Source organism: Oryctolagus cuniculus, chromosome 1, assembly GCF_051225735.1.
Source record: "Oryctolagus cuniculus isolate XC-2025 breed Fujian yellow rabbit chromosome 1, ASM5122573v1, whole genome shotgun sequence".
NCBI lineage: Eukaryota > Metazoa > Chordata > Mammalia > Lagomorpha > Leporidae > Oryctolagus > Oryctolagus cuniculus.
The window spans coordinates 214,290,143-214,303,458 of record NC_142867.1 but is presented as its reverse complement, the minus strand read 5'-3'; the positions used below and the strand labels follow the sequence as shown (position 1 = coordinate 214,303,458).

The 13,316-nt window shown below is 38.2% G+C and overlaps 1 protein-coding gene across 1 annotated transcript in view; it reads left to right on the top strand.

The window, feature by feature from the left end:
• Positions 1–13,316, top strand: part of SVEP1 (sushi, von Willebrand factor type A, EGF and pentraxin domain containing 1) — a 210,656-nt gene that overhangs the window by 125,043 nt on the left and 72,297 nt on the right. The window contains exons 19-24 of the mRNA XM_002708072.6: positions 4,282–4,443; positions 4,852–4,943; positions 7,459–7,555; positions 9,435–9,548; positions 11,106–11,219; positions 12,246–12,447. Of these exons, the coding sequence (XP_002708118.4) occupies positions 4,282–4,443; positions 4,852–4,943; positions 7,459–7,555; positions 9,435–9,548; positions 11,106–11,219; positions 12,246–12,447 (781 nt within the window). The remainder of the gene's footprint in view (positions 1–4,281; positions 4,444–4,851; positions 4,944–7,458; positions 7,556–9,434; positions 9,549–11,105; positions 11,220–12,245; positions 12,448–13,316) is intronic.

The following is a 13,316-nucleotide window of genomic DNA, read 5'->3' as shown; positions in this document are numbered from 1 at the left end:
GAGAGTCATTGACCTCAAACTCTGCCTTATTTTGTTTATTTTTGTATTCATTCAAGGTGTACAACATGAAGTTTTGATATATGTACTGAAATGCTTATTTTTATCAAACAGATTAATATATCCATTATCTCATGTGGTTACCCTGTGTATGTGTGTGTGTGTGTGTGTGTGTGTGGCAAAAGCTTCTGAACTCTACAGTACTCTTAGCAAATTTTCAGTATACAGTACTATTAACTGTAGTCAGGAAACCCACTTAAAGGCCAAATCCACTTAAATCCAGGGTTGTATGTGTTGTCCTTCATACAGTCAGTGAACACTACATATGGGATAACATTTTTGCTGGTCATTTCAGTGTTCTGTTTTTAATTTGGCTTTAACATATTTTTGTTGTTTAAAACTTTCCCCCTTCTTTTCTTACATTAGTTCCTTAGGGACTGTGTGTGTGTATGTGTGTTTGTGTGTGTGTGTAGTACTGTATTGATATTAGCTAATACTATCAGTATGTACAAGTATATATGATTGTTCATACCTGTGTAGAGTTATATGTTATGCAGCATATGTTGTATGTGTGTTTATAAATACATGTGACAAATTTGTGTTTATGTGTTGACTGCCTATATACGTATAAATGCAAATGCTTCTTGATTTACTATGGGATTAAGTCCTGAAAACCCCACAGGTAGTTGAAAATACCCTAAGTCAAAGTGCATTTATGCATCTTTCTCCCGGAGTATCCTAGCATCACAGCACAGCACACCAGAGCAAGTGTTGGTTGGTCCCCCTCCTCATGGCAGGGCTGACCTGGAGCTGCCACTCCTAAGAGAGAATCACTCTGTGTTTCACTAACCCAGAAAACAGCCCGAATTCAAAGCTGAAAGCACTTCTTCTAAACATTTATTGCTTTCGCACCATCATGAAATTGAAAACTCATTACATTGAACCAGTGTAATTTGGGGACTGTGGGTAATTCATTAAATGCTAATTGGCCACTCCTGAAAAGTATACTCTAATGACTGCTGTCTGTCCTTGGAATGTAATTTAAACTAATTTTCACATGCAAATTTATTTGACACTTTCTATGCCAAAAACGATATATCTGAACAACATGTTAGCTATTTTAAGAGGTCAACAAGCAATTTATTTTTAATCTTAATATTCTATTCCTATTATATCTTAGTGTAATTTTTGGCATTCTGTCATTTTTAAGGAATAATCTTTCTTTCATTTTGAAGACAAAATAGCCCCAAAAATTTATTTGTAAAATTTTTCATTTCATTTTTTTTTAAAAAAAGATTTTATTTATTTTTTTGAAAGTTACAGTTACACAGAGAGAAGAAAGGCAGAGAGAGAGAGAGGTCTTCCTTCCATTGGTTCACTCCCCAATGGCCGCAACAGCCAGAGCTGTGCCAATCCGAAGCCAGGAGCCAGGAGCCTCTTCCTGGTCTCCCATGCGGGTGCAGGGCCCAAGCACTTGGGCCATCCTCCACTGCACTCCCGGGCCACAGCAGAGAGCTGGAATGGAAGAGGAGCAACCGGGACTAGAACCCGGCGCCCATACTGGATGCTGGCGCCACAGGCGGAGGGTTAACAAAGTGAGCCATGGCGCTGGCCGCCCTTTATCTTAATTTACTGATGAAAATTATGTATTTAGCTTTTCATACTTGCTCATTCATTCTCCCAAACAAAAATTTTATATCTTTACCAATAGAATGTTTATGTTTTAAATGAACTAATTTAACCATTTAGAACTTTTTTTCCAGATAGGCAGTTATTTTTGGAAATCTGATTCAGAAAAATCATTTAAGAAATTGACATTGTGGCACAGCAGGTTAAGCAGCTTACCAAACCAGCATCCCATATCAGAGTGCTAGTTTGAGTCTCCGCTGCTCTGCTTCCAATGTAGCTCTCTGCACCCCAGAAGGCAGTGGATGATGGGATGGTCCACGTACTTGGGCACCTGACACTCATGCAGGAGACCCAAATGATGAACTGGCTCTTGGCTTCAGTCTGGCCCAGCCCCAGACATTGTGGCCATTTGGGAAACAAATCAGTGGGTAGAAGTTATCTTTCTCTTTCTGTCTCTCCCTCTCTGTCACTTTGCTTTTCAAATAAATAGATAAGTCTATATAGGTTTCAAACTCAAGTTTACACATAATTGTTCAAATCCAGAGCTCTACCTAGAACTCTGAAATCTGTCAAAGAATAGATTAACTTGCTCTTCATGAATAAACTATAGTTTAAAATTATTTCATGCAAATAACAAATTTATGTAATCTTTTCTAAATTAATATTAATGATTGCTATCTTCTGCCATCTGTTTAATCAACTCCTGATTTCTGGTCAGTTAAGTATTTTCTAATAAGATTTTATTTATTTATTTATTTATTTGAGAGGTAGAGTTACAGACAGTGAGAGAGACAGACAGAAAGGTCTTCCTTCACTCCCCAAATGTCTGCAATGGCTGGAGCTGTGCAGATCTGAAGCCAAGAGCCATGAGCTTCTTTCTGGTCTCCCAATGTGGGTGCAGAGGCCCAAGCACTTGGGCCATCTTCTACTGCTTTCCCAGGCTCATAGCAGAGAGCTGGATTGGAAGAGGAGCAACCGGGACTAGAACCAGCATCCATATGGGATGCCAGCGCCGCAGGCGGAGGATTAGCCTACTGCGCCACAGCGCCGGCCCCTGGTCAATTGAGTATTTAAAAGAGCTATGCTCAGAAAACTTGATTGATTAGTTTTCTTAAGCACTTTTTCTAAACTTCCTGAGATTATGCAAATTGTTGCTTCCTCCCCACCAATAAACAGGAAAGGTCATTACTTGCTCCCCTTAACCTCCAAGGTATCTCTATAAATTCTTCAACCAAATTTCTAGTTATTTCTGCAGGACTCGTTTTTATTATCATAACCCAAAACCTCGATGATAAGTGTCCTGATACCCTGGGCAGCTACTTCTTTGGGTTCTATCTTCTATGCTCACATTCATGCAGGCAGATCTTAATAATTTTAGCAGTTTTCTCAGTTTATAGTGGCTTCAGAGTATTTACAAATGATGCTGGTTCGCAATAAGGAAAGGGCATATTCTGTGTGCATCCTTCTGTGGGTCACAGTCTGTAATTAAGTCATCAGTGGCTCTACTTCAGTGCCTCTCAGCCAAATACAACCAAAATTTATCAAAGTGATATCCAATTTCATGTTACATTTGAGGCTATTTTTTATTTGGTTAATAGTCTACCAATTACTGGTGAGAGAATTGCAAATTTGGTTAAATGATAATACTCAACTGAATGTTCTTGCAAAAAGTGTGTTAACACAAAACAATGGCCTCAGTTACAAATGAAAGGACCACCAGATACATAAATACAAATAGCAAGCAAGTAGAGGGTGGCAAAATGGATTTATGAAAAAGTTCAATTCTAAGCAAAATAACATCAAATGAGGAAGAACAGGGTGGAGGGATTTTTATTTTTACAAAATTCAAAAGGAGCATAAGTTAATCAAGATAAAACTTCATTATTAAATCATAGCATTAGAACACATGAAACAAAATCTATGTTTTACAAGGGAAAAATGCAGAAATACTGTATCATTGAAGACTTACACTCCTGGGATTTTCTAGGATCAAGTTGGAAGTCCATAAGGATATACCAAATTATGATCTGAGGAATGATTTGGGAAATGTTTATGATACAATGTTAAATGGAAATAGCAGAATATAGTATTAGATGGCCAATTCTAATCTTTATTGAATTAAAGAAAGGAAGGAGGCCAGCGCCGCGGCTCACTAGGCTAATCCTCCGCCTGCGGTGCTGGCACCCCGGGTTCTAGTCCCGGTTGGGGCGCTGGATTCTGTCCCGGTTGCTCCTCTTTCAGTCCAGCTTTCTGTTGTGGCCCGGGAGTGCAGTGGAGGATGGCCCATGTCTTTGGGCCCTGCACCCGCATGGGAGACCAGGAGAAGCACCTGGCTCCTGGCTTCGGATCAGCGCAGTGCGCCGGCCACAGCGGCCATTGGGAGGTGAACCAACGGCAAAGGAAGACCTTTCTCTCTGTCTCTCTCTTTCACTGTCCACTCTGCTTGTCAAAAAAAAAAAAAAAAAAAAAAAAAGGAAGGAAGGAACCACAACAAAACATTTTCCTGGGTACTTCAATGGTATAGGCATTAACTGTGTAGAAGGGCTGATACTAATAATTCAATAGATTTCTTACAACCAAAGGTTTAAAGAGCATTTTATAAATATATGATGTGTTGCTTAATATGCAAAAGTCATTTTTTTTTAACCTTTACAGTGCCTTGTCCGGTGGGAAAATTCTCCCGTTCTGGGTTAATGCCGTGTTATCCATGTCCTCAAGACTATTACCAGCCTGATCCAGGGAAATCCTTCTGCCTATCTTGCCCCCTTTATGGAACGACAACTATCCCTGGGGCTAAATCCATCACCGATTGCTCAAGTAAGATGTGATTCTTCCTTTCTTATCAATCCCTTGTGGGAGACTTACTTTTGCTTGTTTCTGTGCTAGCTTAAGTTCTGAATATTACTATTTTCGGTGGAGTATGGTGTCTGGATTTGTTAAATGGTGCTTTTTGAGATCATTGTTGATGGCTGTGGCCCAAAGAGTCTTGCTTTGGATGCATTTGACTTGATACCTTCCAAATTTTTTTCTAAGAGCCTGGGATCTAGTGACATTTACCATCCATCTTCCTGTTCCCTTTTTAAATATTACTGAAACAAAATAGATGTAACTTTATTCACTTTGAAAACCAGAATCTTGAACATAATATTTAGAAAGTGTGTATTGATTGGCACTGTCTATTACTCATTGGTATGTTTATCTAATGCTTTCCTATTTATTTGTTAGGTTTTAGTTCAACTTTTTCAGCAGCAGAGGAAAGTGTTGTGCCCCTTGCATCTCCTGGACACATGGAAAAAAAGTATGAAGTTAGCAGTCAGGCAAGTCCATTTTCTATGTATAACATTTTTCCCAGTGGAATGGTTGGAAAACAATGTGTCATTCTACATGTCACACAGAGAAAAATACCAGAGTTAAACATTAAGTAATTAAGACTACTGAATATTAATAAATGAGTAATTGACTTACTAGGGACTACTCATAACAACTTTCCAAAAATGCATGAGATGTTCTAAGTACCAAAAATGGGAGTTTTTCCCAGAAATATCTGGACAAGAATGCATAGCTGTGGGAGCATTTTGATTCACTAATAATTGACACTTCCCACAAGCATAACCCATCATTTGAATCAGAGAATTTTGTTTAGCCAAAGGCCTTTTCTGATTGACAAGAAGTGTTGCTCAACCTTCATGAAAATTATTTAAATGTTTTATCCAGACAAAAAGTCATTCTTAAAGAAAATATGACTTTTAAAAAACTAAGAAGCATAACTAAACCACTTGTTTTCCTTTTTATTTTAAACACTAGTTGTTGACTGTGGTTTTTTTGGTGGATTCAGCTATTACTCAGAATTCACCTTGCCCAATGTGATAAATTCCTTGCCTTCTGATATTTTTAAGGATAATAAAATGCCACCTTACTAGTTAAAGTGATCAGTTTAAGTTCATAACTGATCATAAAGATAGGATTAAGTGTCAAAGGGATCACATAAATAAGACCAGTGTCTGCTAATAATAATTTATAGAATTAAAAAGGAGAGAATAACCCAACATGGGAAGCAGGATACACAGCAGACTCACAGAATAACAAATGCCCTAAACAGCACTCTGGCCTCAGAATCAGCCCTTAAGGCATTCGATCTGGCTAAAAAGCCCATGAGAGTTTCTCCGGCATGGAAAGCCAAGACCCTGTGGCAAAAAAAAAAAAAAAAAAAAAAAAAAAAAACCAACAACAACCCTAAATGAAAGATCTCTGTCAGTGAGAGCCCAGTGGAAAGAAGGGGCCGTCAAAGAAGGAAGTAACTTTCTCTGAAGGAAGGAGAGAACTTCCACTTTGATTATGGCCTTGTCTAAATAAGTTTGGATTTTGTGAACTCAAGAGGCTTCCATAGCATTGGTAGCTCATGACAAGAGCCTCAGGTGATTACTGGCATCATAAATAAGAGTGTCAATTGTTAAATCAACAATAGGAGTCACTGTGCACTAGCTCCCTATGTAGGACCTCTGTCCTTAATGTGTTGTACTATGCAAATTAATGGTAAAACTAGTATTCAAACAGTAAAAAAAATAGCAAGTCATGTACTGTCAAAATGAAGTATTTCATTTTAAAGGACAGTGTGGAAATCCCAGTCTTCCTCCTATGAATATTATAATAGATTTCTTATAGCAGTTACAAAAAGTATATCATTATAGTAAAAATCATCTAAGATTTATTTTGGTTCCTTCCATTTCAATTCAGCAAATCATTGAATATATGAGTATGAAAATATAAAATGTAAAAAATATAAAATAATAGAATACTATATAAACTGGTCAAAACCAACCATATAAGAACTGCTTATGAGTCTAATAGATTAATTATAATAGAGTTTGAATAGAGCAGTCAATTCCTTTGGTTTTAAATGGCGGTTTATTCAGAAGACTGATGTAAGGACAACTTGTAAATCAACTAGTTGTAGTTAAAAAACAGGATAATGAGATTATATTTGTTATTTCAACTTTTTTTTTTTTTTTGACAGGCAGAGTGGACAGTGAGAGACAGAGACAGAGAGAAAGGTCTTCCTTTGCCGTTGGTTCACCCTCCAATGGCCGCCGCGGCCAGCACGCTGCGGCCGGCACACCACGCTGATCCGATGGCAGGAGCCAGGAGCCAGGTGCTTTTCCTGGTCTCCCATGGGGTGCAGGGCCCAAGCACCTAGGCCATCCTCCACTGCACTCCCTGGCCACAGCAGAGAGCTGGCCTGGAAGAGGGGCAACCGGGACAGAATCCGGTGCCCCGACCGGGACTAGAACCCGGTGTGCCGGCGCCGCTAGGCGGAGGATTAGCCTAGTGAGCCGCGGCGCCGGCCTTGTTATTTCAACTTTCTACAGCTTAGTTCAATCATAATGATTTGTTCGACTTTATAAGTCAAATTTGAAACTCAGCCTAATGAATGTAAAAATTTGAAAGAATCCCAGAAACAGAGACTCTCAAACCTGGCCAACATTTTAAAATAATAATGTCCAGACTTCATCCCCAGAGGTTCTGAGTTAGCTGCCCTTGTTTTGGGCCCTGGCCATAGTATATTTTTCAAACTTGTAAAATGGATTCTAATCCATAGCCAGCATTTAAAAGCACTGCTTGGGTTTGCCAGAACATTGATCAAGAATAACATTGTTTGTGCCTATATATATATGGCAGGTACCAATATTATTCAAGCAGCAGTCCAATTAACTTTACTGTACTCACCTGGAGACAGGATCCCACTGTCTAAGGGTACAACCTTTTGACTCACAAGACTGCTTTAAATGAAGAGAGTGTTTTGTCTCTAATGGATTTCTTTTCTGCCACTGGTAGGTTTTCCATGAATGCTTCTTAAACCCTTGCCACAATAGTGGAACCTGCCAACAACTTGGGCGTGGTTATATTTGCCTCTGTCCACCTGGATATACAGGTATGATAGAGGAATGAAAATTTTGATATACTTTTCAAATGAGCTCAATATGACTTGCAAATCAATTTTCAGGATATTTAAGACAAAGCTTGTAAGGTATACTAAACCATATTAATGCAAAAAAAATCTTTGGTTGCACAAGATAAACTAATAAATAAAAAAGGTATACAGATCCCACAAGTGAGGTTTTTACAGTTGGGGGAAGAATAAAGAATCATCTTCTGCATGAGAAACTCACTTCACAACTCATAATTTAGACTGAAATGTAGTTCCAAGCACCATGTTCGAGGTTTCATTCTAATACAAGTTAAATGTAAGACACTGAACATGGAACACATTTTCCAGCATAAACATTTTCACATGAACTCTGAATTTCTCTCATGTGCTACCACAAGTGGATGCTCTTATGAATAGCTATGATTTGTTGCTTTCTTTCTTTCTGGAAACTGTACTTAGAAAAACAATGACTTTGGACTTGATTGTGTAGGAATTATGTTTCCCTCAGTTTGGTTCACATTCCAGTTGAGTCCAGAAACATAATTCCTAAGGATAAATGAATTATACCTTAATATTGCAATGAATTTAAAATAATTTTGTTTTCTTCTGGATGGTTTTTTGTGGTTTTTTAACATTTTATAACCACTTTAAAGTTTTTAATGAGAAAAATAGTATTTAAGTAAAATAATTCACCACAAAATATGCAAAAAGAAAATCAGAAAACAAAATATAGCTAAGAGCTAGCAAGAATATTGGTATTCCCACTTATTGCAGTTGGCCTGTGTAAATTTTCATAAAAATGTTTCTTCTAACATTCCTAAGAAATGATGGATCTTGTATGAGATTTACAAATGAGTGATGGTGGAGAGATGGCATGATACAGAACAGTGGTTTTCAATCATTAATGTGCATTTGAATCAACTGGAAACCTTTTTTAAAAGATTTATTTATTTATTTTAAAGTCAGGCTTGCAGACACACACACATATAAACGCACACACACACACAGAAAGAGAAAGAGAGAGACAGAGAGAGAAGGTATTCCATCTGCTGGTTCACTCTCCAAGTGACTGCAACAGCAGGGCTGAGTCAGGCTGAAGCCACAAGCCAGGAGTTTTTTCCAGGTCTCCCACCTGGGTACTTGGGCCCAGGCTCTTAGTCCAGGCCATTAACAGGGAGCTAGATGGGAAGTGGAGTAGTCAGGACACTAACTAGCACCACTAACTAGCCAATGTTGCAGGTGGCAGCTTTACCCACTAAAAAAGCTTTTAACACAGAGATTGCTGGACCTCAGACCCAGAATTTCTGATTCAGTAGGTCCGGTGTATGGCCTGAGAATTTGCGTTTCTATTACATTCCCAGGTATACCGATACTAGTGGTCCAGAAATCATGTATGAAGACCCCTTGGTCTAGAGGAAGAGTGTGGGTTTCTAGCAGTGCAAGCTGGCCTGTAGCTAGCCTGTGTGTATCCTATGGGAAGATGTAGCCCACCCTGGGAATCCTGGCACTGGGTGGATCTGGCAGGACTTAGCCCCACCTCCAGCCCTTAGCCAGAAGACCTTGATAGCAAGTATATGTACTTTGTATTTTTCCACTTGGGAATTAATGGAATTCCTGGCTCCATTTTATACTTAAGCATTTCTCTTTGTCCTTTCCTGTTTCTAATTTGGAATCTTTTGCTAGCCTTTGTATGCTCTTGTAAAGATATCATAAATCTGTTTAGAAGGAGGTAGTTTCAGCACTTAGCAAATGTTGCCCCTTGTCTTTAAAAGTACCTGCCCATTAATTAAGATCACTGAGATAACTTTCTTTAGAAGGTCATAGTTCTGTTTCTGCTATGCCCTCTCTTTCCTTATCCTTCAATGTTTCGTTTGCATTTTAGGTTTAAAGTGTGAAACAGACATTGACGAGTGCAGCTCACTGCCCTGCCTCAACAATGGAATTTGTAAAGACAGAATTGGGGAATTCATTTGTGAGTGCCCAGCAGGTTACACAGGTAAGGGGGACAGTCCGCCTTTCAACATGAACTTGGCATCATTCAGATCTCATCACCAAGATAAATTTGAAATGTATTTTGAAGATGTGGCTACAGAACAATGTATATTGTTGTTTATACATTGTATATGTAACAATGTATATTGTTGACATCAGTTAATCTCAAATAACAATGTATTGAAGTGGCAAATTTCTAAGAATATGTATGTGCAGTTTTGTTTTCACTCTGCTGTTATGTAAGGAAATTAAGATACCAATGTGTCAGTATGAAATTACTTGAAGTTTATAAAACATGCCACAAATATATTAAAATGAATCATACTCAGTTGATATTCCAAGATGCACACGGGCTCTGCTGTCAACTGAGGAACTGCTCAGCTGCACACTCCTCACCACCACACAAGGTGTGTGCTCAACAGGTGCATCTGCCAATAAAACCGCTTCCAGTTTCTAGTTTCTCTTCCACATTCTCTCCCACTCTGTGCCTGTGGTTATATTTTCACATACAGTGTGATAATGGTGCAACGCTACCACACATTTCTTTATCTAAAATTTCATGACTCAAATTAATGGCACCTAGAGTTGAATACTAGTGAAAACATGTGACCAGAATGACAGGCACATGCTATCAGCCAAATAGATCTAAGATTTTATATATGTAAATATATATTTACTAGACATTGGATGTATTATGCTATTTGCTAGGTTTTAGATTTATTGTATGCATTTTCTATGAAAAAGCAAAAATAATGTTCCTTATGGTCTATATGAAACCTAAAATTTTATGTTAGATTTACTGTTCACAAAAACTAACTTTTATTGGTGACATTTTAGCACATTTCATGTTGTTAATTTGCAAAGATATTATGCATGTGTTACATAATTCTATGACTTATAAATTTAAGCATCTTAATTTAAACTTTATCATCTCAAAGAGTCTGTATCTGTGTACTTGAATTTGAAGATATATCATTGTAGGTTTGTTTCTATGCTTGTCCTCAGTAACCTTACAGATTTCTTTGGATTCAGTTCTTAGGTCTGTAAAATGAAAGATTTGAGTGACATCAGTTAATCTCAAATTATGTTCACACAGAACCTAGGACAACCGCACGGAAGTTTGGCTGTGTTCCCAATTTTCAGAACAAAACAAGTTATTTTATTTATTCAGTATATTTCTCCAGTTATTTTTTGTGAACATTTTAACTAACTACAAAAGGAATTAACTCAACAAAGGGTGATCAAGTAGAAAACAAATAATATGAGAAAAAAAGTAAACACAATTTCACCTATCATTTTAACTAACACACATGGGCAGGTATTCATACTTGCCATTTTCCATTGCATGCTAAAAATGTTGCTTCTTGCTAGAAAAAATTCTATTTAGAAAAAGAAAAGAAAACATTTTATTTCAATATATCTGCCAAAGGCCAAAATTTTTCAGAAACTTGTTAGCTGTGATTTCCAATGGCTCTATTCTTGCACCTGAACCACTTGCTTGAAAGTTCTTAAAAGTCCTCTCGAGTTTTCCCCAGCTCTCAGATTCTGTGATTCTTTGCAGGTCAACAATGTGAAGAAAATATAAATGAGTGCAGCTCCAGTCCTTGTTTAAATAAAGGAACCTGTGTTGATGGCTTGGCTGGCTATCACTGCACATGTATCAAAGGATACATAGGTAAGGCACTTAGAGTCCTGTAATGCACCATAAACTGGTACTTTTACTAACATAATATTAATTAATGTTATTTGTGAATTTTGTGACTGTTCTTTGATAATATGAGACAAAGTCCTCATTTTGGGGGGAATACATGTTAAAGTATTTGGAGTAGAAGGGTATCAAGTCTGCAGTTTATTTTCAAACAGTTCAGTTGTGTGTGTGTGTGTGTGTGTGTGATTGTATTTGTGTTAAGACAAATTTCAAGAAGAAATTGGAAAAAAATTGTGCAAATGATATTTACAAATGGTGAAAGACCATATGTGTACATATGTGACAAAATGTGTACATAATTGATAATGAGGAAGTCCAAGAAAGAAAATGCCCAGTGTAGAAAAGAAGTAAAATAAATTAATCAATTAATTAAATTTTGCTGCAGAGAACATTTTGAAAAAAAATTATTTATAATTTATTTGAAAGGTAGAGACACAGAGAGCAAGAGATGGAAAGAGAGATCCTTCATCTGTTGGTTCATTCTCCTCATGGACAAAACAGCTGAGGCTAGACCAAGCCAAAGCCAGAGCCTGAAACAATCCATGTCTCCCATGCAGGGGGCATGGACACAATTACCTGGACCATCACCTGCTGCCTTCCAGGGCATGCATTTTGAGGAAGCTAGAGTCAGGAGCAGAACTGGAACTCAAGCCTGGGGACTCCAAATAAGAGACGCAGGTGTCCCAAGTGCCACCTTCACCACTAGGCCAAATGCCCACCTTGGGAAAATGGAATGGCTCAATTAGCTATTACTAATCTTAGTTTCAGAAAGAAGTGAGATTTTTTAAAAATCAAGTTATCAAAAAAGCTGAGTCCTAAAATGACTTATAAGAGCTCACTACAAATGGATCTCAAACCAGTTTGATAGGCAGTAGCTCTACAGCCTCCATTCCAATCCTTTAGAAGCAATTTCCTCCAAAAGGTCAACACTTTGAGCACAGTTTTTGCAGGGGGCTAATCATTTGAGCTCTTTTCTTCCTATTCCTCCTCCAGGCCTGCACTGTGAAACAGAAGTCAACGAATGCCAGTCAAGTCCCTGCTTAAATAATGCAGTCTGTGAAGACCAGGTTGGAGCGTTCTTGTGCAAATGTCCACCTGGATTTTTGGGTACCTGGTGTGAAAAAAATATTGATGAGTGTCTCAGCCAGCCATGCCAAAATGGAGCTACTTGTAAGGATGGTGCCAACAGCTTCAGGTATAAGACTAAGATTCATTTCCCTGCTTCTAATTTCTTAATTTCTCGGTTATCCCACAACCTTTATGGAGTATTGCTTCAAGTCCCAGCCAGCCATTCTCAAATGCTGACCCAACAAAAAGCTACCATGGTATGTACCCTTTCCTTGAGTTTCTGCTTCACTAAGCCTTTGAATCTGGCAACCCGTTACAGTGATGCTTCCCAAAGATTCTGATGCACTGCTCAGTTTGTGAACACCTGTTTTACCCTTGCAAAGTCATAATAGGTGAAAGGAAATACAATTCTAAAAAAGCAAATACAGTGGTGCTAATCAAAACCTGTATTCTTAAGTGTTTAATGTTTTAGCTGAAGCTTTCACACCAAGTAAAACTTAAATAGATTGTGCAGTCATACTGTCACAGTGTCCATCTACAGTCTATGTCCATGCTTTTCAAACTTTTTTTTAGCTTAATAACCCTTGGTTCACAAGAAATCTAACATGCAATAGTAATAAAAGCTAAGGGTGCCAGTAGAATACAACTTCAAGACCTGTCCCTCCTGTCACTTTATCATTCTTCCCTATCCTATTCGCTACCCCTGCAGGGAAGTACAGAAGACAGTGCCCCTGCAATATAGAAGACAGAATGTGATTGCTTGAAAAACCTCAGCAATCTCTAATGTCCTCAAGATGTTGCTGGTTTTATAAGTTCGTGAAAGGGAAACCCAAAAGAAAATAATCCCACCTCTACCCTAATTGCAGCATCTTCCAGCCTCTGGTTCAGTCTCAAAAGTGTACCGTAAATAGCCAGCACACTCTCCAGGAGAAATAGAATGGGCAGTGCTGCCCATGAGACTTTCACCCTCCCTGTGGAAGTGAGGTCTGATCAATG